The following is a 26,014-nucleotide window of genomic DNA, read 5'->3' as shown; positions in this document are numbered from 1 at the left end:
TATCTCTAGGTTGAGGGTGTGAAGCTCCTTCTGAGAGACTTTAAGATCCATACTAAGACTAAGGATAGCTTTTTGAGAGATGTCCAGTTCTTCAGCGAGATTGTGAATTTCCTTTTTAGAGACTTCCAGTTCTGTGCGGCAACTGCTGATCTCTTGGTGTGAGGCATCCAGTGCTATGCGGAGAGTACGAACCTCATTCTGCGATATGTCCATCTATGTCCGGATACTGTTGACCTTCTGGTTTGAGGCATTCAGTTCTATGCGGACAGTATGAACCTCATTCTGAAAGACTTCCACCTCTCTATGGCAATCGAAAACCTCTTGCTGAAAGACTGTAATCTCTTTCAGTGCCTCCTCAAACTTCTGTTTCAGATTAGCAATCAGTCGGTCAGACTTGCTCTGCTTTTCATCCATGGCGGTAATAGTAGTGTTCGCAGTATCTAGATTTGTCCTTAGTTACTCCAATTTGGTCTTGGCTGCAGAGTAAATTGCGAGCACAGACTTCTGTAGCTCAGCGTTATTTTCTCTCTCCAGTTTCACTTCTTCACGGAGCAGATCATAGTTATGCCTGGCAGCTTGCAGTGCATCTTCAGGGTTGGTCAAGGGATCGTCACTCATTGGTTCCGGTTCCGCTTCCCTTGTATGGTTGGTTGAGGGTTCCTCACTGTTAGCACCGGACAGACACTTCTTTGGGTTACACGACTTCTGTCATGGGGCAGGGTTGGCGCTCAAGTATTACCTCCTGGGTGACACATTTACCCTGGTCACACACTATGCTCCCCTAAAATGGCTTCATAAAATGAAGGACACAAACCTCAGAATCACACGCTGGTACCTCGCCCTTTAACCTGGGAGATTACATTTAAAAGCAGAATGTAAAGCGAGGCAGCAGACACCATGATGGCAGTCAGTTAACATCCGGTGATGGAACAGGTTTCCATAAGGCTTGCCTGCAGGAGAGCTCAGAGTCCCACCCTGCATCCAGTGCCAGTTTACCCTACTACAGTAGGCACATGTCTAGGGGCCCCCAAAATTAGGGGGCCCCAGTAGATTGTGGTGATCCAGTGCTGCAGCTTTCAGGTCCCCATGCAGCAGCCCAGCGGTCACTGTCTACCCTACTCTCCCTGCTCCTGTTAGCACCGGGATTCAACTTCCACCTGACCAGAGGAGAGAGCATGCAGAGTCCCCGTACCTCACCCAATGTGAGGTAGGATTTTTGGAGAGGGTGTGCTGTCTTTTACCTTCTCTGGAGCGGCCTTCCTCCTGCGGCGTTGCGTTTTTATGGCGACCTGACATCACAGGGCGATGTCGCAATGGTGCAGGATGAGGTCAGTCTCAAGGAAAGGCCGTCCAAAATCTTGGTGCCTAGGGGCCCCATATGATCTTAATCTGGCTCTGCCTGCACCCAAAAACGAAAGAAATGTGTGTTATTTGCTGTTTGCTTTATTGTTTTGCTCTGATAAGTGTTTTAAGACCTGTCTTTCCCAGTCTGGGAAATAAAGGACTTTAGTTTGAAAGACGTTACTGTGTGGCCTCCTCACTGACCCTACCTAGAAGGTCGCTCTTTTAAAAAGCCCCTACGTTGGAACTACTAAACTGGGTCTGCCTGCGGCAGATTGTTTAGACCATGAGATGCAACCATATTATAGCTTTTCTAATGGGAATATTAAAATAAATTTATTTTTAAATAGTTATTATTTTATGAGGAATTTATAATAATACATTCAATGAATAGGAAACCATGCTAGAGTGTACATTGGGAATTTGTTGTTTCTCAAATTTATTGTAATCTGACTAATTTCTGAATTTCTTAATTGCTCTGTTGGAAAGAAGAAAATGTGGTAACACGTATCCAAAACATAAGAGTCCACAATCATAAGGCATCTGTATTACAGTGTGATTAACTGCTAGCAGCTGAGCAGCAGTGTAACTCCACCACAGCAATTTGTACATGTGACTATGACACACAAGTCAAGAAGCCTGTGGGTTAAAAGGAGCTATTTGACCTGTGACTTGTGTGACATCAAGCAGGAATAAAGTGGACAGAACAGGTGCTGTAGGCTTATTTTACTGCAAGGGAAACCGTGACTTCTTTATAAATTGGCAATATATACAATATATATTTGTCATTCATTTGTCTTGTTAAATAAACAACAACAAAAAAAGCTCCTCTGATCTCTTGATTATTTTAATAGATGATCGTGTCCATGTTGCAGTTTGAGGATGAAGGAATGTCTGACGTTTATAGGTTGTCAAGTTTAATTAGACTTGCTGAAAACACTTGGCAAATAGAAAGGGTTCAGGAAAGTATGCCTAAATTATGATGCAAAGAGACACTCTGGTATAACTGTTATATAGCTGTTGACCATCTTGGTCTTTGCATTAAGAAATGTTTTAGTAGAATATCACATACTCCTGAAATATTGACAAGTTCCCAAGATCTCTTTATTCTGCACATAGGGTGCTTGCCAGAATATACGATGTGTACTTTCCACAAACTGTTTTGCTATTGACAATAAGAACATATGTTCTTGCTTTGGGCAGAAAGGCCTGTGGACCACGTCCAGGTTTGTTCCATTCGTTTTCTAAGGTACAAATATTTTGAGTTCCTACTATAATGGCAGCAAGTTAAATATGACTTGAAACACCTACATTAAGATCCTTTTGGTGGAATAATTACTCCTATTTCTAGATTTATTGTGATATCTATATTCCACAAACATATACAGTAAAGGTATTACGTGTCAATCTCCATCTTGTCAAAACATTGAAATTAATAGATTTATCTTGAACATACATCTCCCAGCATCATTGTACAGTATAAAACTGCTTTCTTTAACGCTCTTGTGCCAGCTTGTGATTTGGGGAATGAGGAGAAAAGAGGTGTTTTAGGGAACACGTATTAAAATGGGCTGCATCAATGTGTAGGACCATCACTTTTTTTGCCTTTGATCTAGAGATAAAAAAAAATCTCAGTCAAGTCTGAAGCACTGTAGCAATAAACTCTTTGTCTAATGCATCAAATGCAAGATGCTGTCAAATGTAATGTGAACTTAGATGTATTTGATTAGCTTGATCCAATGTTTTTCAACAATGGTTCCTAGGTACCCTTGGGTTCCACGAGCAACTCTAATTAGTTCTGTGAAATGTCCAGGCCATTTGAAAATTGTACCAAATACAGAAGGATTTACAATGCAAGAGAAGGCTGGGGTTCCTCACAAAACAAAATGATAGAGTTCCTTAAGAAAGAAAAGGTTAAATAAACAACACCTTGATAGGTCCCTGAGTTTGGTCTGTAGCATTCCAACTTTAGGTTTCCTTTGGGTTCAACTAGAATTCATATGAAAATGTAAATATACTTAATATGCTCCCAAGCAGATCTTAGGGAACACAGTGAACCATTCCATGAACCATTCCTTCAGTGCCAGATGGGCTAGCAATGCTGTGCAGAGAAATGCATTGCACTGCTGGTCTCTCTGGCACTGACAGGGTTCAGATGACACTGTAGCAGTTGAGAAAATTACAGTAGTATGGGAAATGTTAAGGATGTTTGACAAATATAGCATGAATATTGCTTTGATCATAGTATTTAAATAAATGTGACCCGCACACAAACAAGAAACCTACTGACAGTAGTTTTCTTGTTTGTGTGCAGGTCACATTTATTTAAATAATGTGACTATATTGAGGGTGTACACCCTTGGTGTTAATCGCACCTAATTCAGTGTTTGATAGAGTTTTTTGCCTAGGTGGTGCGGGCTGTTGTTTGTTTGTACTATTGCTTTGATCAAAGACTGCTGGATGTAGACCTTCTGAATAAATGTGTATTACGTATCTACATTCCGACTCTACTACGCTCTACAAACATCATTTTATTTTCAGCAATATGGCTTATTGATTTTGCCCGAATGTGGTTGCCATCATAAAAATGGGAAATCTCATTCATAATTAAATCTATTGCACAAATACACTAAGGTTACACATCGATCCTGCATTAACTGCTATTTACATGGATGTTATTTAATGTGGGATCCCTGTGTGGTAACCAGTATCGCAGGTTGGTTACCTTGCAGCAACTGAGTATAAAATATCATCTATAATTCAGCGATCTTTATGCTGAAGGTGTTTAGACTCAGCCTAAAGAGAACTAACAGCAATAATATATTGAATGGGTTAATGTAGCTGGAGTTGAAACCAAATGCTTGGGAATTTTTCTTAAACATTTGCATACTTGAAAAATCGTAATTAATTTTTTTTTAACCCAAGTTAACATTTGCAGTGAATTTTGCCAGTAGTTTTGAATAAGTTGCTAAATATTCTGAAACTGCTACAGTAGTGAGACCCTCAAACTTTCATGTCACATGCCAAAATGTTCTCAGATTTAGGGATTAGAACTGATCTGTGACCCTGAGCAAGACATTGGCGATTGTAAAAAAAATTTGCTAAAATTTTAAATGTTTTCATTTTCAGAAAGAATCCAAAATTTGTCATAGGCTTTGACTAATAACTTTGCTCAAGCAGTGATAGAAAGGTGTCAGCATGATTCAAAATTAAGCTGCAGTCACACCTGTTTAAATGAGAAGTGAATTGCCTTCATTGCTACAGAGTTTGCAGCTGTTTTTCACTAGTAAACTGAAGCTGGTGTTTGTACGTACTATGGGGAAAGCATTCATGTGCATGCAAAAGCTAATATGCAAAAAATGTAGTCCTACTTCCATATAATATCTTATTTACAAGTCTAATTCTCAAGCTTAAGTATGAAAAAGTCAGAGGGTATTGAAAAAACAAACAAACTACAAATCTGAATGGAAAACAGTTTGGTATTCTAGTGAAATGTCCAACATGCAAAGAAGCACTTATTCCCATGTTATGTTATTTGTATTATTTGTTATTTATATGATTGCCACGTGTATTACAACTGTGAAGCGCTATGTATATTAATGGCTCATACATAGACACACACACATATATACACACATATACACACACATACATACATACACACACACATATACACACACATATACAGTACTGTACACACACACATATACAGCAGGGCCCCTGGTATACGGCGGGTTCCGTTCCAGAGCTACTAAACTGGGTCCTGCTACATCTGTAGATATACATCATATCAATAAATAAAATGTATCAAAATTACTGGGCCCGGTATGAAAAACAGGGTGGTACAAACCACACTTATTATTATTATTATCCGGCACTCGGACAGCCACGGTCGCCTTCCAGTAGCTTACCGCAGTGCCAGAGACATACAGTCAAGCTACACCTGTAATCAAATGTTACTAGTGTTACATATAAGCAATAACTCATTGAAATCTGCATTATTCAACTCCAGAGAAGCAATAGTGAGCAGGTGGGCGATATTACACTTTTCTATCATAAGGTTATATAGTTTATATAATAAGGCCTGGGCGGCGCGGGCGGCCACACGTGAGTTCCCCACCAGCAGGGGAATCCTCGCGAGCCGGTCCCGGTCCCCCCTGGCTGCACAGCTTACTACATGCTGTGACACATCAGCCGCTACGGGATACAAGAGAATGGTGATCCCTAGCGTTGACGCGTCACGTGGTGTGGCTGTAAGCCAATGGGGAGGGGAGGCTACGGGAGGAGGAGAGGCTTCGGGGAGCGGGGAGGAGTGTGGAGTGAAAGCAGCGTGAGTGCCTGTCTGTGTGTGTGTCTGAGTGCGTGCGTGCCTGTCTGTGTGTGTGTATGTGTGTGCCTGAGTGCGTGAGTGCCTGCCTCTGTCTGTGTGTGTGTGCCTGTGCCTGTCTGTGTGTATGTGTGTGTGTGTGTGTGTTGCTTTACTTACCTTCAATCAGCAGCCCGAGCCGTGGAGGGGGGGGGGGGAGAGTAGCGGGTCCCTCCTCTCAAGCCACGCCCCCCCCCTCCCGCTCAAGCCTCCCACTCCCGCCCACCTCCCACTCCAGCTCCCGCTCCCTACAGACCGCATATCGCGGTCTGTGTATGTCAGCGCCCCGCCTGTCTGCAGTGCGGGCGCGCTGACTCTGGGAGCGGGGCCATAGCCTTAGACTTCTTACATAACCCTATGGCAGAAAATTATTTAACCCCTTTGATGCCGGAAGCTGCCACTGCAATGTAATGCATATCTTTATATATTGTATCCCCTATTCCAGGTTACTTATCTTACTTACTAAGGTTACTTATCAATGTGTCAGGACTCGCGGACCCCCCGTGCACGCACTTACCTCCGTTCCATCCCGACAACTGCTGGCAACCCTCCGAGCTGTCTTCCTCCCGCACGCGCAGAGCGCTCCCCACGGGAGTGTTAGTCCCCGCTGATGCGCTGCGCAGGTGCAGACCCCGCATCGCGGGATTGGAGGGCAGAGATGAGACGCGTCACCGGCGTGTGACGCATTCCCGCGACGCACGTGCAACGCCCCCGAGCGACGAGTCAAGAGGAACTCATTAGTTCCAGTACTGCCAGCTGTCTCTTCCCTTCCAGCCTATCCCTGGTCTCCGTGAGGGTTACGCCTCCGCTCCACCCCCTGTGGTGATTGGTCATTGCCTGCTACTTATGCTCAGCGGTGCCACTGGCACTTCGGCTGAGCATAGACTCACGTTACCTTGTGTTTGCCTCTGCCTCTCTTGCCTTGTTGCCTTGTTCTAGTTCTGCTTACCCGTGTACCGACTCTGCCTGCCTTTGGAACCCTCGCTCTCTGGAACCCCAACCTTGGCTTGAACTTTGACCATCCGTATCTCTCCTGCCCTGACTCTTGGCTCTGGACTCCGACCGTCTGCTCTTCTCCAGTTCTGACCTTGGCAATAGTACCTCACACGCTCTGGACCTCCCTCGCATCGGACCCGGCAAGTATACATTTATTCTGATTTCTCCTGTCCCAGACTCGGCCAGCAAGACTACTCTACATTCCGGACGGGGTCCCCGTTTTTGTGGCTGGTGGCTATCTATCCCCATCTCATCACAGGGGTCTCGTCTAGTTTGTGGCGAGCACAGCATACACTATGTATATAATGGAAGAAACAAAAAAGTGCATGGCGCTTCTAAATTGTGAAAAATATTACAAATATAACAGTGATAAATACTGATATATGTGTTCTAATGATGATATTAAGTGATAAATACAATCAATAAATGTGATATAAAAAGTGATATTGTGAACAAATTGGGTGATCAAAGTCCAATATAAAACCCTTTGTTTACAATTTGTTTCCAAATTCTTCCAGGTGTCGAAATTTTCATGAAATTTGGGTTGCGCTCCCCAAGTTTCATGAAGATTTCTATGTATACAGTATACTGGTACCTGTTAGATAATAAAACTGGTGCAATTTTTTTTATGGTAACCTGATATTTCCCGTTATCAGACTTTAGTGAGTACCCTGTGAATAAGCTATTTGTTGTTAGTTGCTCATGTACATGCTAATTTGTAATCATTGTTTTAAAAACAACACTAATATATAGCCACTGTAAAAAGCCCCTTATCACTTCCGTACTGCTCGCGATATGGCTTTAGTAAATAGGGTGAAAAATAGAATTGATGTTAAACACTGATAAGAAGAGAGTTTCTGCGCAAAAAAAATTTGTTGTAGAAACCCTGGTATCCTTATTGGGACCGAAACGTTGGTCCACGTCTATTTTTTTGATGCACTATATATTGATTTAAATATATTTTTGTGCCTCGTGTATTTTTTTATTATTTCATTAAAAAATAAAACATACCTGGGGTAAGTATTCAAAGTAATATAATCAAGCACAAAAGGTTACGTCTGTAACTTACAAATAAGTCAGTGTAAGGGTTCCAGTCCAGGCTTTGGCTGGAACCCGCCCTTACCTGGCTGCTGTGGACATTTTGATCACTGGCCGCCTGCTATATTGGCTGCACCTGTTCGGGGCTTAAATAGCTGCCAGTGTTCCAGCCCCTGCCTGAGCATTGTATATGTTTCCCTGTGTGCGTGGGCCCCTTGTATTCTGATTCCTGAGCCTGCTCTATTCCTGAGCCCTCCTGTTCTTTTGGATTCCCTGTTGTCAACCTCCGCCTGTTACCCGACCACTGCTCCTGTGCCGCATGCCTTGACCCCAGCCTGTACCTGGACTTGCACCTTTGCTGTCTGCCTTGACCTCTACCTGGATCACGACTACTCCAATAGGACACTGTCCCCTGGCTCTGGTCGGTGATCTTATACCCCTACCTGAGCCCTACGGGTCCGCTTCCTATTCAGAGACAAGCAACGTTACAGTCAGTAGTGATGGACATCTAGAGGGAATTACAAACAATTCAAGCGCCTGTAGTTGGAATTCCGAATAGGACCATATGCGCTCAGTCTTTGGACCATTTCCAGTCTTCTGACCACAACTAGTGTCCCCAAGTGACAATGTAACTCACTCAAGACCTCAATTTTCCCCCTCTATTTATCTACCATTAGTAAATCTAGGCAATAGTCCATGCACTGAATGAGCACTGCTGTCTAAAACGTGGAGGCCCATATTTACTAAATGCTAAATGGTGCTGTGCTATAAGACACCTTCTGGAGCCAGATGACACCTTGTCGCTCTGGAAGGCATGTTGTGGCATATCACCCCTTAGTAAATATAGCCCTAGGTCTCTTGTTTATTGTTTTTTTTACCTGCTAAAATGTGTCATCTTGAGTGTACCGCTCATTACCATGCCTCCTTACTTCCCTTCTCTGTATGCAGTCCCTACATTGCACCACTATGGGAAAACAAACACATGAGATTGTGGAGAAGCAGGTTATTGTAAGGGGACATTTTTCACTTTCTGTTTGTCTGATGAAGACATTAAGAGTGTTTGCCCAGAAAGCTCATATTCCCTTTCCAAGTTGGTCCTTGTTGGTGGTTTAACGACTTTTCTCAGGTGATGTTTCATCTCATGCTACACCAGTTCTATGTGGTTCAAATCGGGCGATCTGCAACATCAGGGACAAAAAAGGTGATGTAAGAGCAAAAATCCATACAGTAGAAATCAACAAGAAACAGTTACAATGCAGCACTTACTCCGGAGGAGTCTCCACACAGTTAAATCCACGTGCGTGACTATGGACAGCCAGGGCACTATGTTTTGGGTCATTATCCTGGATGAACCGATTATCAGATGGTAACTGAGCCTGAATATGGTCGGCTATGGAGTCTATAATCTCTTCTTGAAAAAATTTAGTATCCATGATTCCTGTACAGAAAAAGGGTCATAGGGCCTTATTCAGAGAACATTCATAAAAAAATTCGCCAGGGAATTTAAAATGAATGTTTTTTGGGCGTTGCTATCACGGTATTCAGAAAGGCTCGAATACCTGTGATAGCAGAATGGCCAAACCTGGCGAGTTGCTGCCAGCGAGAGCCTCGAGCCTCTGAAAAGGCAAAAACCAGCGATTCATTTCTGCTGCAGAGAGAGCTGCTCTGAGAGAGCCGCCTCTCCCAGCGGAAATGTCGCCCGAAATTTATTTATTTAAATATACATTCCTTTAATAGTGTAGAGGTGCAGGGGGTCTCCGGAGCTGAACCACGTTGGTTTTATGTCCGGGGACCCCCTGCTTCCTGAGATACAGGCCTCTTTATGGGGTGCCGGTATCTCCTATGCAAGGAAATGTCCCGGTCACGTGACGCGGGACATTTCAATGCAGAGGGATACCGGCACCCCATAAAGAGGCCTGTATCTCGGGAAGCAGGGGGTCCCCGGACATAAAACCAACGTGGTTCAGCTCCGGAGACCCCCTGCACCTCTACACTATTAAAGGAATGGATATTTAAATAAATATGTAAAAACACATAAATACACGCCCTCCCCCCCCCCCCCCCTGCCCAAATCCATACAGTACAGTAATGGGCAAATTAACTATTATCCAGATATGGATAATATATTATTTGCCCATTATTAAACACTGCAGTCGCATACATAAATAAAATAAATAAATACAGTTATACTTACCACAACAGCAGGTCCCTCTGTCCTTCGTTGCCAGAAAGCATATATTGAAAAAAAATACATTCTAATGGTCCCTCACCCCTTAATCACCTTAGCGGTTACCGCTATAGTTATTAAAGGGTTAACCCACCCTGACCCGTGAGGCCTAAGCACCCACCCCAGACTGACTATACCCACCCTATACCCATTGAGTAGTATAGTGGTACATCATACCCATATAATAATAATATGGGCATGATAAGCCTCTATAGCACTCAATGAGCACCCTAATAAAAATACAGTAATACACAAGACACACAGTAATAAAACCTAACTATACTCCCAAAAAACACACTTCACTAAATAAAATCAGTAGCCAGCTAATCCAATCAATAGAAGCAATTACAACATCAACAATGAATTAATTAAACCATTACCCAATCAAACCAATTAATCCCTAAAGCAACTCAAAATGAATAGTAACACTAACCAATGTAAACAATGAATTAATCCTACATTAATTAATGTAACCATTAAAAGACAAATAAATACATTAAAACTATCTCTGAAGTATCCATAAAACACATTAGCTAACATAATATACCTTTAAGTACAAGCGAACACCAATCGCAAACCTTTTAATACATTAACCATAAACAAACAATCACTTCCACATCATTAAATGCAATAACAAGCGAGAAATGCCCCCCAAATATTGGCATAATAATGTATTAATCTGTACCCGAAAGACGTCACATTTACCCTCACAATGGTTAACAGCCACCTGATTGGCTGTTAAAACCATGTGCAGACTTAAAAATTTTTTTTTTGCTGTGATGTCACTTAAAGGGAATGATGCCAGCCAATCAGAATGGCTGAGCTTCATTTACCTTTAGCATGACGTCAGTAAATCCAAGATGGCCACTGTGTCACAAGGTATTTCAGCCAATCAGCGTGTGGAATTGGTTCCCACGACCATTGTGAGGGTAAATGTGACGTCACAAGCCATATTTAAGGCCGTGACGCCTCATTTGATGGATGATGGCATCGGATGCTGTTGGAGGCCTTCAAGGTACGTGAGCTTCCTGTTACCCCGGGAGTCGGAGGGCCACCGCTTCTAATGGTAAGTAAGATATTCTATGTTTGTAAATGACTCTTTTTACAGGTCTATTTTTTGGGTGTGTTTTTTGATTTTTTGGGGGAGGCACATTGACTGATAATATATTAATCTGTACCTCTTTCGGGTACAGATTAATACATTATTATGCCAATATTTGGGGGGCATTTCTCGCTTGTTATTGCATTTAATGATGTGGAAGTGATTGTTTGTTTATGGTTAATGTATTAAAAGGTTTGCGATTGGTGTTCGCTTGTACTTAAAGGTATATTATGTTAGCTAATGTGTTTTATGGATACTTCAGAGATCGTTTTAATGTATTTATTTGTCTTTTAATGGTTACATTAATTAATGTAGGATTAATTCATTGTTTACATTGGTTAGTGTTACTATTCATTTTGAGTTGCTTTAGGGATTAATTGGTTTGATTGGGTAATGGTTTAATTAATTCATTGTTGATGTTGTAATTGCTTCTATTGATTGGATTAGCTGGCTACTGATTTTATTTAGTGAAGTGTGTTTTTTGGGAGTATAGTTAGGTTTTATTACTGTGTGTCTTGTGTATTACTGTATTTTTATTAGGGTGCTCATTGAGTGCTATAGAGGCTTATCATGCCCATATTATTATTATATGGGTATGATGTACCACTATACTACTCAATGGGTATAGGGTGGGTATAGTCAGTCTGGGGTGGGTGCTTAGGCCTCACGGGTGAGTGAAGGGGGTATTAGCCCTAAGGATGGGTGTTTAGACCTTGCGGGGGGGTAGCGGTTGGGTTAACCCCTTTATTACCTTAGCGGTATTAACCGCTAAGGTAATGAAGGGGTTAACTCCCCCCGCAACCCCCCCGCAATGCCTAAACAGCCACTAAGGGCCAAATTCCCCCTTCACCCACCCCCGATAGCCACAGTATTGCATTGTACTGTATGTTTTTTACAGTAAGCCTGGCACGGGTGTTTAACCCCTTCATTGCCTTAGCGGTTAGCCGCTAAGGTAATGCAGTTGCTGTACATTCATGTTTCCTGCCTCGGATGCATGCCGTGGGGGTCCGGAGCTGCTATTAATGGCTATCAGCTCCGGAGACCCCCGGCATCAATCCGAGGCAGGAAAGGGGCCTGATTTCTTCTAAATCCCGACCCATCGCAGCTCATCGAGGCATTTCCCCACCAATTGTTCAAAATTTTTGTGGGGAATTGGATTTGGGGAGAACATCGTTTTTTAGGCCTGCGATGGGCTGCGATGGGCCGCGACACCCGACTCGCGGGTCTCTGAATAGCGGGAGTTTATCAACCACCCGAAAATGGTCGATAAGGGCCTGATCGCTGCTCAGTCAGCGAATTTCGGACGGAGATAAAATTTTGCGTCGATACAGGCCGTTATTGAGCACTTATCAAGGCTATCTGAATACCAGTAGCCATTTTGGTCGATAAGTGCTCGATAAGGGCATTATCGAGGCTTTCTGAATAAGGCCCATAATGTCATACAGTACATTCTTACGGTACATTAAATTACCTTACCAAAAAGATAAACTGAGAATTACCATCAAATATTATTATGGACCCTGGTCCAAGTCTAGAGATAGCACCCCACACATGGACCTTGAGTGGGTGCTTGGGACGACGCTTCAGGGTTAGACTTTTTTTTAAAAGGCAAAAGTGTCAAATCTTTCTAGGGCAATTGACATCGGAAAATATTACATTGTGAAAAGTTTCCCGACTATCAATCCAAGCTTGCGCTTGCTGTACTCTCATAATCTTGTTGGGTTCCCTTATCATTGGATACACTCTGTAATGACAAGATAGAATTGTACAGGTACTGTAAAATCGCACATGTGCATACTGAACAACAACACTTGCATTATACAATATTGCAGAAAAACACTTTACTTGACATGTCTGTACTTCCAGCCCAATTCACGTCTCATTCTCCTGATGCTGGTGTCAGACATTGTCAGGTTATGATACTGCTGCAGAACTTCAACTGCGGCAGCACAACGTTCATCATTTGCATGGCTGATCTCATCCACAAGCCGCTTTGCCTTTAGGATTCAGCGTCCCCTGCGTCCCCCATACAGAACATCCTCTACCTTCAGGGAGACCCTGGACGCACGGCGCAACCCTGCCTTACCGGCCTCCGTGGCTCCTCGTCCCTGCTGTCCTCGCGGGATCACCTCCCTCGGCAATTCCGCTGCCATTCCCCCTCCTCGGTGCCGGGCGCTTTCCCTTCTCCACGCACGCTTGCATTTTCCTCCGGCGTGGGTCGTGCGCACACACGCCTTACGGAGCGCGCGCACAGTGCACACTCTTCTTCCGGACCCCCAACCTCAGGCTCTGGCCACGCATGCTGCACGGCCGTACTCACTGCAATACTAGGATTCACCTGGCTTGTAATGGCTGCACCAATCAGGAGAGTCTCCCTGCAGTTCCTCCTGACCCGCCCCCGTTCCTGATTGGACCTCCCTGCTTTATCTAGCTTCTCTGTTCTCTCAGTCCTCGCTCGACATAGTCTCTGCATGGATGATACTCTGTCTACTCTTGGTGATTTCACAGGTTCTGACACGGCTCGTACGACTACCCCCTTTGGCTCCCGAACTCTGCACTCCTCAGATTACGCACTCTCTGGCTCCCCTCGAACACGGCTTGGACGTCGACCTTCCTCCACTCTCCACTCCCTGACCTTGGCGTGACAATCACAATTCTACTTCTACACCTGGTACCAGCAAGTATTGTCTACCTTACTACATCTAGCCTGGCAACACTTAATACCACACTCCGGACATGCTCCCTTTCCTGCGGGTGCGTGTATTACCACTTCCCCCTTCAGCTCAGGGGACGGGTCTGCTCTGCGGACAGCACCGGCATAACAGCCTACCTACAATCGTACCAAAATGTGAACGATTAGTACAAGAAAGGAGGGAAAAGGGTCAGAGGGAGGGGGGTGAGGTATAGGTGATGAGGGAGAAAGGAGGGGGTGGGGATAAGGGAGAAAGGAGGAAACAGAACCAATAATATTCACATTCAATAATATAGTTATACTGTGTTTACAGTTCAGCATTTACGCTGTTCTGCCTGTGCGAATCCTCTTTATAACTTTAGTCTTTCCATGGGCATGATTGCAGTCACAGCGATGAGTGACGTCAAGGCCCGAGCTATTTAACCAGGCTTGGCTATTGCTTATTTGTTGTCCTTTCATGTACATCTGCTGTATTCTCATGCTCATCTCCTTTGAAATAACTGTTCTGGGCATTGCTGCTTTTGAAAAGAAATTAAACCAAGCACAGTTAATGTATGCACAGTATTTATCATGTACTGTACCGTTAATGTTTACACCATCTTTTAACACCTGTACCATCGAATCGGGGATACAGTGCATAAAAGGTGACCACAATGGCTGATCGGTATCTGAAAAAAACTGCTTTCTGTCCAGATACTGTTTTGTGCTTAATCTTCAGCCATGGATCAGGCTGGATTCTACGGACTCAACAAGCGGCTTAATGCTGCTGTCCCGGAGAAGAGAAAGAGAAATACAGCAGCTGTCTGCGTGCCAAAGGAAAAGATGGCCAGAAAGCCTATGGTGCCTAAAGAAAAGGCACCAAAACTTCGCAAGGCAAAACATCCTGGATCGGGCTATTGCAAGAAGAAAATTAGAACCGTCATAAATAAGGACATTGATGCGGTTCCAGGCAACGTTGCCCAACCAGACGACCCTCAGTCTACCCAAGCTGAAGATGAACAAGAAGTCCCCAGCCCCACTTATGCACAACCAGACGTCCCACTGACAACAGAAGCCAAACCACGCGTCCCCTGCTGTACTGACGCACAACCAGACGTCCCTCTGACAACAGAAGCTGAACAAGACGTCCCCTGCCGCACTGATGCACAACCAGACGGCCCTCTGACAACAGAAGCTGAACAAGACGTCCCCTGCCGCACTGATGCACAACCAGACGTCCCTCTGACAACAGAAGCTGAACAAGACATCTCCTGCTGCACTGATGCACAACCACATGTCCCCCTGACAACAGAAGCCAAAGACTTCCACTGTCCCACCGATGCACAACCATATGTCCCCCTCCAATCACCCAGCCTCTTAGAGAGAGAACCAGATTCCACCCTGACACCTTTTGTCAGCCTGAGGTCTGTATCTCGCATACTGGAATCTTTAAGTGGCTACGAAAGAGTTTGCAACACAGCACAGCAATACAAAAAAAAGAATGGAGGCCAGGTTGGATCAACTTTTGGAGAGAATGGAGGGGTTGGAGAGGGGCATGGATAACATTGACAATGACATTGCTGGGCTCTATTATTTGGTTACTGCCCCTCCTCCTGTATGTCCAACGCAGGAGCAGGAGGGTGACCTGGAGGAACATTATCCAGAAATGGCCTGCATGCCGCCAAGACAATGCGCACCACCAGAGGAAAGCATCCTACCAGACACTACCCTCACCCACTGACAGAAGCACACCTCTTCCACCAACACCTGCTGCACCCAGAGATGTGCAGGTGCAAATGTGAAGCCCCCCAGACCACCTACCATCGCCCAGTGAATTAAGCACACCTGCTGCACATCCCGCAGCACCCAGGAGAGTACAGCTTCAAATGCAAATCGATCCATGCACGATCCCAGACATACGCTAACTGACCTCCCGCAGAGCATACGGCAGAAATACTTATCCAGAAGCGGTGGTAAAGTGACCATACTAGCCCTTCTCATTATGAAACAGTTGCTTAATTATGGTGGCAATAGTGGCAAGAAAGCGCTGCCTTTGAATTTGCGCAGAAATATTATGGACGAAATCAAATGTCATTTCATTATGACCACGGTTCTTTTCCGAGCCGTGAAAAACAACATAAATGCCTTTTTAAGGCGTCTTCCCTGGAACACCCACGGCTATGGGGACGAACACGTGTTTAATTAATTTCACAATAATAAACTAAAAATGCACGGGGAATGTTTTACATATAATAAAAAATAAGTTTTGTTATATAAAGTGGTCACTGTTTCATTGTTTTAAGACTTTTTTTTTACTCTTTAACAGTAAATTAAGTACACTTACAGTCATACTGTACATAAAGTACTAAGGTCACTCAGCCTAGCCGTGTCATCATGTAACATACAGTACACATAAGTACAGTGAGTGTCACTCAGCCTAGCCCTGGTCAAGTAACATGCAGTACACATACAGCCTAGCCCTTGTCATCAACTATCATGCAGTACAGTGAGTGTTACACAGCCTAGCCCTTGTCATCATGTATCATGCAGTACAGTGAGTGTCACACAGCCTAGCCCTTGTCATCATGTATCATGCACTACAGTTTGCTTACAGCTAGACAGGAGGGGACACAATAACTCACAATCGCCAACTTGAGTTTCTGGCTGGTATTGCATATGATGTCACATTTTAATTTCTGCCCACCTTCAGGTCTCACTTCACCCATGTTAAATCGTGGATACCTACCGCAAATTTCTTGGGAAATCTCACATAAGGGATAGGCTCGGGTCAGGACATTTTAGAATACAAACAGACTATGGGCCTCATGCAGTAAGCGTTGATAAGGGAAATATGGCCATGTTATAGCCAAAATTGGGTTTGAGATTCAGTAAGCGCCGATAAGTGCTTCATATCGCCAGGTTTCGGAGCCGATAATTTGGTTATGGCCAGTCGCCTGCCGATAAGCCTGTTTTCGACACTGATCGCCACTTTTTTAAATCGGCTGGATTCAACAAAAAAAAACAGCTTATCGGGGCTGATCGGCACTACGAAATTGAGATGTTATGGCCGATTTCTCCCGCCAACTAAAGTTGGCAGTTTGGACGGGAGAACGATCGCTAAGGCTGCCGGAACGGCACTTAGAAAAAAAACATCTTCTGTACATCAATGGAAGTCAATGGAGCGGGGACGTATAACAGTATAGTACTGTTTACGTTTCATTGCTCACAATACAAGGGGGATTTGCATTACAGTGTGGGGGCATTCCCTGCATTGTGTCACAGCTGATGTGTCTTATTTGCATAACATTCGACTTTTACATGTTTTCAGCATTTGCGGGTCACATTACTCATCATGTGATGATGTGGCAAGGGAAAATACTATACTACACTCTTAAAGGAGAACCTCACATCATATCACACATTTTACTCAACTCAGCGACAATTATTTACATGATGTCACACATGTCACACATGTCACTCATACACAGTATATTCATCTTCCTTTACATTACACAATGCTTGTAATGTGACACGCATCTTTAAACGTTCATGTACATCTGTCTTCTCATGTTTACATATACTTTTGGGTCCTCCCTATTTTCATGACGTCACTTATTGGACGCTCAATCACATTGCATGTTTACATTGTAACCGTTGCATTACAAGCACTTCAACCTAACTTATACACACATGTACAGTAATTCATCATTGGGACACCTTGTAAACTCATTCTATACCAACTATCCTCCTTACACAAATGCATGCATATGCACACGACTATTCATTGTTGCCAACATGTCACAATAACATGGATAATTACACATGTTACACAAAACTTTTCCCACGTCAATCTCAGCCTTTTTGTCTCATTACATGACTGACTCTTGCGTTCACAAGTGTTACATGCATTGCACATGCAACTATTTATTTGCAAGCAATCTTTGTACAAAGCTTCACGTCACATCATTGCCAAATATCATCATTCCCTGCAGAATACACACAACAAATACTTAGAACAACAAGTGCACACAGCTTGCCACAGAAGTACTTTATTATGTTAATGTAACACCTTGCATTTTACTATGTCACCTGACATCATCACATACCTATTTAAAGGACGCACATTACCTGCTCATTCACAGCTACTCATTTCAAAATGTTGCGAATGTTTAGGAGACGGAGGAACATTCTTTTCTATGACATGCTTGATGATGAAGACAATCATATAGGGCAAGGGAGGGACACACCGAGGGACAGTGACAGTGACGCGGATACGACAGGGACAGGGAGAGGGACAGGCCGAGGGACAGGTAGAGGGACAGGAGATCAGAGGAGAAGACAGAGGAGACAACTTGTGCCTCGTCCGCGTCTGTACAGGGAGAGAACCCTGTTAGATGGGATGAGTGAGGAGGAGATTGTAAGTCGCTATCGTTTGAGTTCAGCAGCAATCTTAGCTCTTTATGAGGAGATAAGGGGGGATTTAGATTTTTTCACAGCCAGAGGTCGTGCAGTCCCTGGGCTTGTTAAAATGCTGTGCTCATTACATTATCTTGCTTCCGCGTCATACCAGACAACTGTGGGCATAGTGGGCGGGGTCTCGCAATCTACATTCTCGCGGGCCTTGACCCAGTTTCTCTATGCACTCAATAGACGCGCTAGGAATTATATTCATTTTCCTACAGAGGCGACAGAGTGGCTGGAAGTCAGGACTGGCTTTTATAATATAGCAGGGATACCATGTGTGCTGGGTGCAATCGATTGCACACATGTTGCTTTGATTGCACCTAGTCAGAGTGAGCATGTGTACCGCAATCGGAAGCACTACCATTCACTCAATGTACAGGTGGTATGTGATGCCACGATGAGGATAATGCATGTGGTACCCAAGTTCCCTGGTTCCAGTCACGATTCCTCTATCCTGAGGAACTCTTCAGTCTTCCATGCGTTCGAAGAGGGACATTTTGAACCTGGTTGGCTGCTGGGTGAGTACATATTTACATGTTCTAACACAAAACACATGTTGATTTAGGAATGTTGGCATTGTACAATTTGATCACTAATGTCAGCTTATGTGTGCTCCATTCATTATAGGTGACTCAGGATACGGAATTAGGCCGTGGCTCTTGACTCCGGTGCTAAACCCTCAAACTGAAGCAGAGGACAGGTACAATGCAGCCCATATATCTACAAGATCTGTTATAGAGAGGACATTTGGCCTACTCAAGACCAGGTTTAGGTGTCTGGACAGAACTGGTGGGGCTCTTCTATACAAGCCTCAAAAAGTGTCTGATATTATCCTTGCCTGTTGCATTTTGCACAATGTTGCACTCAGGCACAATGTACAGTCAGACCTAGCTGAGGCTTTGGTAGACGAGCATCCCACCCATGTAGCTGCTGAAAATGAACAAACAGCCAGTGGTGGCCAGACACGACAGAATCTCATCAATTCATTTTTTTCTTGTAAGTACAAACTCATATGTTCCTAGTACTACTTTTATAGTTTAATTATGTTATATTAACAATAATGTTTCTTTATATAACCTTCTGTTAGGACACAGATGAATATGGGTTGCACACCTTTCTTTTCTCTGCTGTGTGCACAAAGGGATGTGGCACCGGTATGTTATTGTTGCACAGGTTATATAATCCCTCTTCAATTGTACTTTAGTTGTGTGTATGTGAATACAACTTGGGTAACAAAGCAATAATATTTTAGCATTGTGTTATTCCTTATGCTAAGACAAAACACATATTATGCCCATAATCATTCATGCTTCTAGTATGCTTACATACAATGTTATTGGTGCAGTGTAACATGTACATCCATATGATGTGTACACCAGGCTGATTTACATTTTGAATGTCATGAAATATACATGGTGTTGTACATTTAACACCAAATACACACTTTGCTGTGTTGTTTACGGTACTGAAGATGGCATGTCAATGTTTGCAATTTATATATTGTTCCTTTGCATTATAGGTATATCTCCAGTATGACTGATCATGGTATGTATATTTGCTGACATCTCTCATAAGATGTGGCTACCTCAATCTTCCTATAATTATTGGAACTAAAAACCCAACATATTGGTTTAAACACAAATGTTACATATATGTACTTTCTGTATCATGTATATGCATTTAGCTACTCTTGAGCTTTCATGTGCATTGTATTACAAAATGATTACTCACATTTCATCACATTTTATGTATGTTTCCTTATAATTTCCATTAATGTAATATAGAGGTGGTTGGAGAAAAGGGGATAACTGTACTTATTTGTTTACTTACGGGAGCACATTCATCACTAGCATAGACACACTTTTTAAGACAACTGTTTGTGTCTCTATCAATTGGTGTAGGATCCATGTATAACACCGACAAATGATAACACCAGCTTTATTATGGTAGCTTATATCATCATATTGACTATACTATGTATTTCTAAACGATTAATAAACACAGTAAACTATAGTTAGTTAGGTTAATGAAATATACACAGAAACGTACTTCATAACATGATGGTGATGTCATATTCAGAACATCATGCATTGGAGGGGACCATAACATCTGGCCAGTAACATTATTTGCTACAGTCCCAAACCATTTTATCTACATACCCATGTAACAAGAGATTTTAAAAATAAATGGCTACTTGGTTGTAAGTGTCCTTTACATTGGGAGAAGGAGTGGCTCACTGAGTAAAGACACACACTGGCACTGATAGTTTGAAGCAGGGGAGTCTGGTTCAATTCCCGGTGTGGGCTCCTTGTGACCTTGGCCAAGTCACTTTATCTCCCTGTGCCTCATGCGGCAAAAAAACATTTGTACGTTCCACGGGCCAGGGACCTCAGGCTGAAACATGTGTCTGTAAATCGCTGCGTACAACTAGCAGCCCTATACATGAACATGCTCATATTATTATTATTATTGTTACATAGTTTCGACAGTCATACGTTCCATTACATATTAGAATACACAAATGTGTTAGCAGAGTGGGAATGGTTGTTATATATAAAACACACCATGTCATAAAATGTTAGTAGTCATTAAAGAACACTCAATAAAAATTCATGAGGCACTCTTTTGCAACATCATTATGTTAATTAAGTGCTTATGCAATATAGGCATAAGGGTATCACATTTTTAATTGTTTGTTAATAAGCGCTGCAAGCAATATAAAATTAGTTCCATATGTAGTATAGTAGTCGGTGGCTCCTCCTCACAATCATCTCATATAAAGGTAGACTCTTCTGAAATCATACATTGATCCGATTGTATCTTCCCCGACATCTCTGAAATACAGCAAACACATGATGGTCAAAGATGGCACCTTACTAGATATGCATCCGTGACAACGCGTTACGCAGCTCTATATGATTGTGTAGATACACACGTCAGTCACTTATATGTTAGAAGTAAAACTGTTCATCAGTATGTAATGTTTCTTTAAATTTGTAGCAGGCATAACTATGTATAAGAAGTGAACGTTGCCTGTATACTGAAAGATGTGCGCGCACATCTTTGTGTGCGCACGCACTTCACGCTTGGCTCCACTAACTGTTAGCGCATGCGCAAAACAAAGCGTACGTTGTGCGTTCAATACATGTTGAAAATACCAGTAAACATAACATCTTTATTTCAAATACAATGAAGACGAAACTACATTCGTTCTAAACGAGTACATCTGTATTCTTTTTAAACAGACGTGTTTGAACAGAAAGCACGGCCGATAACACAATGCGCAAATGCAATACGTGTGACGTCATGTTAAGCCAGCGTGAAACGCACGCTAACACTCCTCCCACTCAATTAACATTCGGCTAACGCCCAGGGTACGCCTACAAACACTGAGCCGCACGCATCACACACTGCAGTTACCGTTACTATAACAAAACATGACAGCCAATAGGCTTTGAGGCGCGCACGTCGCTTGGGGGCGGGACTTACATCACTAATCCTTTTTAAGGACGCCTTGGCCCATGACAAGGGTCCCACGTCATACGTGGTGGACCCGGTTTTCAATGTTGTAGATGTTGCATGATAACAAAACAGGTATGTGTTAGAGTAATGGTAAAATGTTGCTAATATGTTTAAAGGGATAGGAAAGTACGTATATTTATTCCGTCAGCAATGTGTACTACTCTTTCAGGTCCTACTATATTGTATTAGGAAACAATTTGTTTGTGATCGCTACATGTTATGCAGTCTGCAATGTTACGCTGTATCCACGCATTGAAAGTGAAAATGGTGGTTACAAAAAAAAAAAAAATTTAAACGCAGAGTCAACGCATAACGATTGTTATATTTACCATTCTTCTAGAATTAACTCTTCGCCTGGCTGCAACTGGTCGCTCCAGAAATGCAAGCCATTTTCATCCACGCTTAACCCAACCGCTGAATCCAGTATGGCACATATCTCCTCCAGGATGCGCTCATAGGAATCGCCACTGCTTTCTTCAAATAATTGGTCGGGAGGTAGGTTCATTTCTTCCGGTTCCCATTCCAATGCAATTTCAGCTGAAAGGCTTGGTACATAATCATAGTACTTTTGTTCTTGTACAATGTGGGTTTCAGGAATGGAGGCTGCAGATATTGCAGCACGTATCGATTCAAACGGATCAGTAGTAGCGGATACATTGCTATTGCCATTAGGAATAAATATGCCTTTCACGACAATATAAGTGCCGTCTTTCAGGAGAAATTGTTTTTCCGGGGCAATCTTCCAGAAACCATAGGTGTGTTGTAGCTTATCCTGGTCACGTTCAAAAAAGTCATTACTTGATAAAGTGAATCTTATTGAGGAATTAAAATTCCGTGCATGCTTACGGTCTTGGTAATAAGGATATTTTGCTCGAATGAAATCATCGATTTGGCGTGTGCTTGCTTTCTGTCCGCGACTGTTCAAGATGGCTTCACAGATCATGTACTTATACCCTAAAAGGGGATTAATATTGTTAACGAATTCATCAGCCATGTCTGAGTAGCACAAAAGCTGTGTGCAGGTCTGTGTTATTTGCTCATCAAAATGAATGTGCTGAATGGCTAACAAACTCCTGTTTTTCCTTGTCAAGGTCAACAAAACTAACTACTTTGACTCCTTATTTCAAACGCCAATTGGATTTGTTTGTCTAATTGGGTTAACAGTTGTGGTTCGTGATATGGGACTGTGGGAGAAACATTTCTCCTTCTTTTATCTCGTTTGTGAAAAACATCCCTAGACTGTGAATGCGTTCACATAGTGTTTTTTTGAAAACTAACAAAGACCAGTGTGTGAAAATATTTCTTAGCCAGGCATATCAGTAAAAACACACCTGCAAAAAGAAATGTTTTTTCCCCGCTTACATTTCTGTGTGTATGTGAAAGTCTGGTTAACTCCCTGTCTGCATGAGTTTAAATACGTGTGTATATATATATATATATATATATATATATATATATATATATATATATATATATATAAATATATCTCTTATAAAAATATATATATATTTATATATAATATTTTATTTTTTTTTATATTGCAGGAGTACACACAACATTGATGGCATTAAGTATACCTTGTATGAAACCTATTTAAATGGTGAGAAACATGATTGAATTAAGTAATAAACATTTGTTTAAGCACAATACTGTTAGAGTCTCATACTTAGGATATTTCTCAAACATTAGGCCTGTATTATTAAAATAGTGTGCTTTCACAAGGAAGCATGAAGTGTATTAGTTTGTGTATACCAGTTTATATAGTACTATATATATATATATATATATATATATATATATATATATATATATATATATATATACACACATATATACATATATATATATACACATATATACATATATATATACACATATATACATATATATATACACATATATACATATATATATACACATATACACATATATACATATACATATAGACATATATACATATATATATACACATATATACATATATATATACACATATACACATATATACATATAGACATATATACATATATATATACACATATATACATATATATATACACATATATACATATATATATATACACATATATACATATATATATATACACACTCAAACACTCACACTCACACTCACTCAGTGTGTGTGTGTGTGTGTGTGTGTGTGTGTGTGTGTGTATATATATTATTATACATTCTGAGATGTTATAGAAACGAACACACAACTGATTAAAGGACAAAATTACAATGGCCAAGCAAGGCAAAGGTAAGTAATAATTTACACATAATCCTGCTGTACACGTACAAGAAAGATGTTTGCACTTACTTAGGTGTTTTAATAATTGCATGTGACTAATATGCATATGCAATTCTTACATCAATTAACACACCCAAATGCAATGTTTTGCTGCAAAGTCAATGGCAGCTTCTCTAAACTTAGCAACTGGCTCCTGGTGGACCATTACTGAACAGACGATTACAACATAAATATTTATAACACAATTAATTATGAGTGTTAACATTTCCAAAACTTCACGTGTACAAGAACATAGTTGAAAGTTTGGAAACAACACAGTCTTCAGCATACATACAATAGTAATTAGATAATCTGAAGTCAACAAAACAAGGCCAAAGACATATTTTCTGAATTATAACATTTATTTTTTTTGTTCCTTTTGCGAGCGAGTAACAGGCCTGCTTGTTGTCTCTTGAATTTTCCTTTTTCTTTTGCCACCAACTTTAGGCACAACAGAGCCACTTTGAGTGGCCTCTGGCACTTCACGGGCAGGGCTTGTGGCCAGTGACTGTTCACCTACGGGGCTTGTGGCCAGTGACTCACCTACAGGGCTTGTGGCCAGTGACTCACCTACAGGGCTTGTGGCCAGTGACTCACCTACAGGGCTTTTGGGCAGTGATTCACCTACAGGGCTTTTGGGCAGCGATTCACCTACAGGGCTTTTGGGCAGCGATTCACCTACAGGGCTTTTGGGTAGTGACTGTTCACGGACAGGGCTTGTGCCCAGTGACACATGTGAGCAAGTTGGTAGACACTGCACAAGTGATGGTTGGTCTGTTTCATGTGTGTCTTGTTTTGTTTTTGTCGCCTCCTTTGTAGGTGTCTGCTGCTGAATTTGTACAGATGGCAGCGGTAGGATGTCATCAGGAACCTGCACAGCAATGTCTGCTACTTGACCGGTAACATTTGGGCCTGGTGAATGAATATCAGATGAATGTGGTGAAAACTGACCTGCATGAACAGATCCTGGCTGGGAGGTGTTGAATTGTGGTACATTAGTCATTCTCCAGTAATTAGCTTGTGTTTGCTGAACAACTAATGCTTCGAATGAGGTGTTGATTTTTTGCAACTGTTTAGGCACTTCAATGAAGACTCTGTGGAGATGTGCCAATTGTGATACTGTTTCTTCCTGCAGTCCAATCATCCTTTCCAGCACTGTCATCATGTCTGAATGGCGACGATTTTCTGCGTCCACTATTTTTCCCTCTGAAGCTACAATTGCATCGTATGTGGAAGTTGATGGACGATTTGGCGGTACAACAGTTTCTATTGGCACCTCTTCATGGTCACATGATTGTATTTCAGTCTCTTCTGTGGCGTCATCCTCATCATACTCATCATCCTCATCACCATGATGTTCTAAAAAGAAATGTACACATTATTAAATGGCATGTTAATGTATGCTGTGTTACTATGTAATTGTACTGTGTCCTAAGTAACACCTAACATGTTAGCATACGTTTTATAACCTCATTAAAAACTACCTTGACTTACGAATAATGTTTGGACTCAGTATGAAATATGAATGAATGAAAAGTTGCTCTAAACTCAGAAGTCCTACATGATAATTAACATCACTAACACAATACATGTTGCCTTACACTTAATTTTCACTGACACTAAGTAATCCTATTTAAAGAAGATGTGCAAAACAAATAATGCACATGACAACATAACATATAGAAGAGCACATATTATATGGCCAGCAAATGATACACTCACCTTCTAGTAGTGTTGAGCTGGCTGACCCAGGTGAAGACACTTGTTCCATCTCAGGTGACACATGTCCTCCAGGGGCAACTATATATAACAATAACATAAGTTTTACATTTACATGTGTAAATATTGAACAAACACTTATTGTATGTTCTGTATTTATGATTAACTAACAACATCAGTTCCTTAACCGAAAATGTGTGTGAAAGTGAACATAAATAGTTGTAATAACACTGTACATGCCTGTGTACTTAGAATTTTTGAGTTCCCTAACATAC

General features: G+C 42.0%; 1 protein-coding gene across 1 annotated transcript; it reads right to left on the bottom strand.

Annotated features, from left to right (window-relative positions):
- Positions 1 to 24,381: 24,381 nt before the first annotated feature.
- On the bottom strand, positions 24,382 to 25,812 carry LOC142483491 (uncharacterized). The gene is made up of 2 exons (XM_075583772.1): positions 25,743 to 25,812; positions 24,382 to 25,379 (listed from the first exon to the last, which is right to left on the bottom strand). Exons 1-2 carry the CDS (start codon positions 25,789 to 25,791, stop codon positions 24,382 to 24,384), a joined length of 1,047 nt encoding a protein of 348 aa, XP_075439887.1. The 5' UTR covers positions 25,792 to 25,812.
- Positions 25,813 to 26,014: the final 202 nt, after the last annotated feature.

Source organism: Ascaphus truei, chromosome 1 (genome assembly GCF_040206685.1).
Source record: "Ascaphus truei isolate aAscTru1 chromosome 1, aAscTru1.hap1, whole genome shotgun sequence".
NCBI lineage: Eukaryota > Metazoa > Chordata > Amphibia > Anura > Ascaphidae > Ascaphus > Ascaphus truei.
The sequence above is the reverse complement of the archived record's forward strand: the minus strand, read 5'-3'. Positions and strand labels throughout refer to the sequence as shown.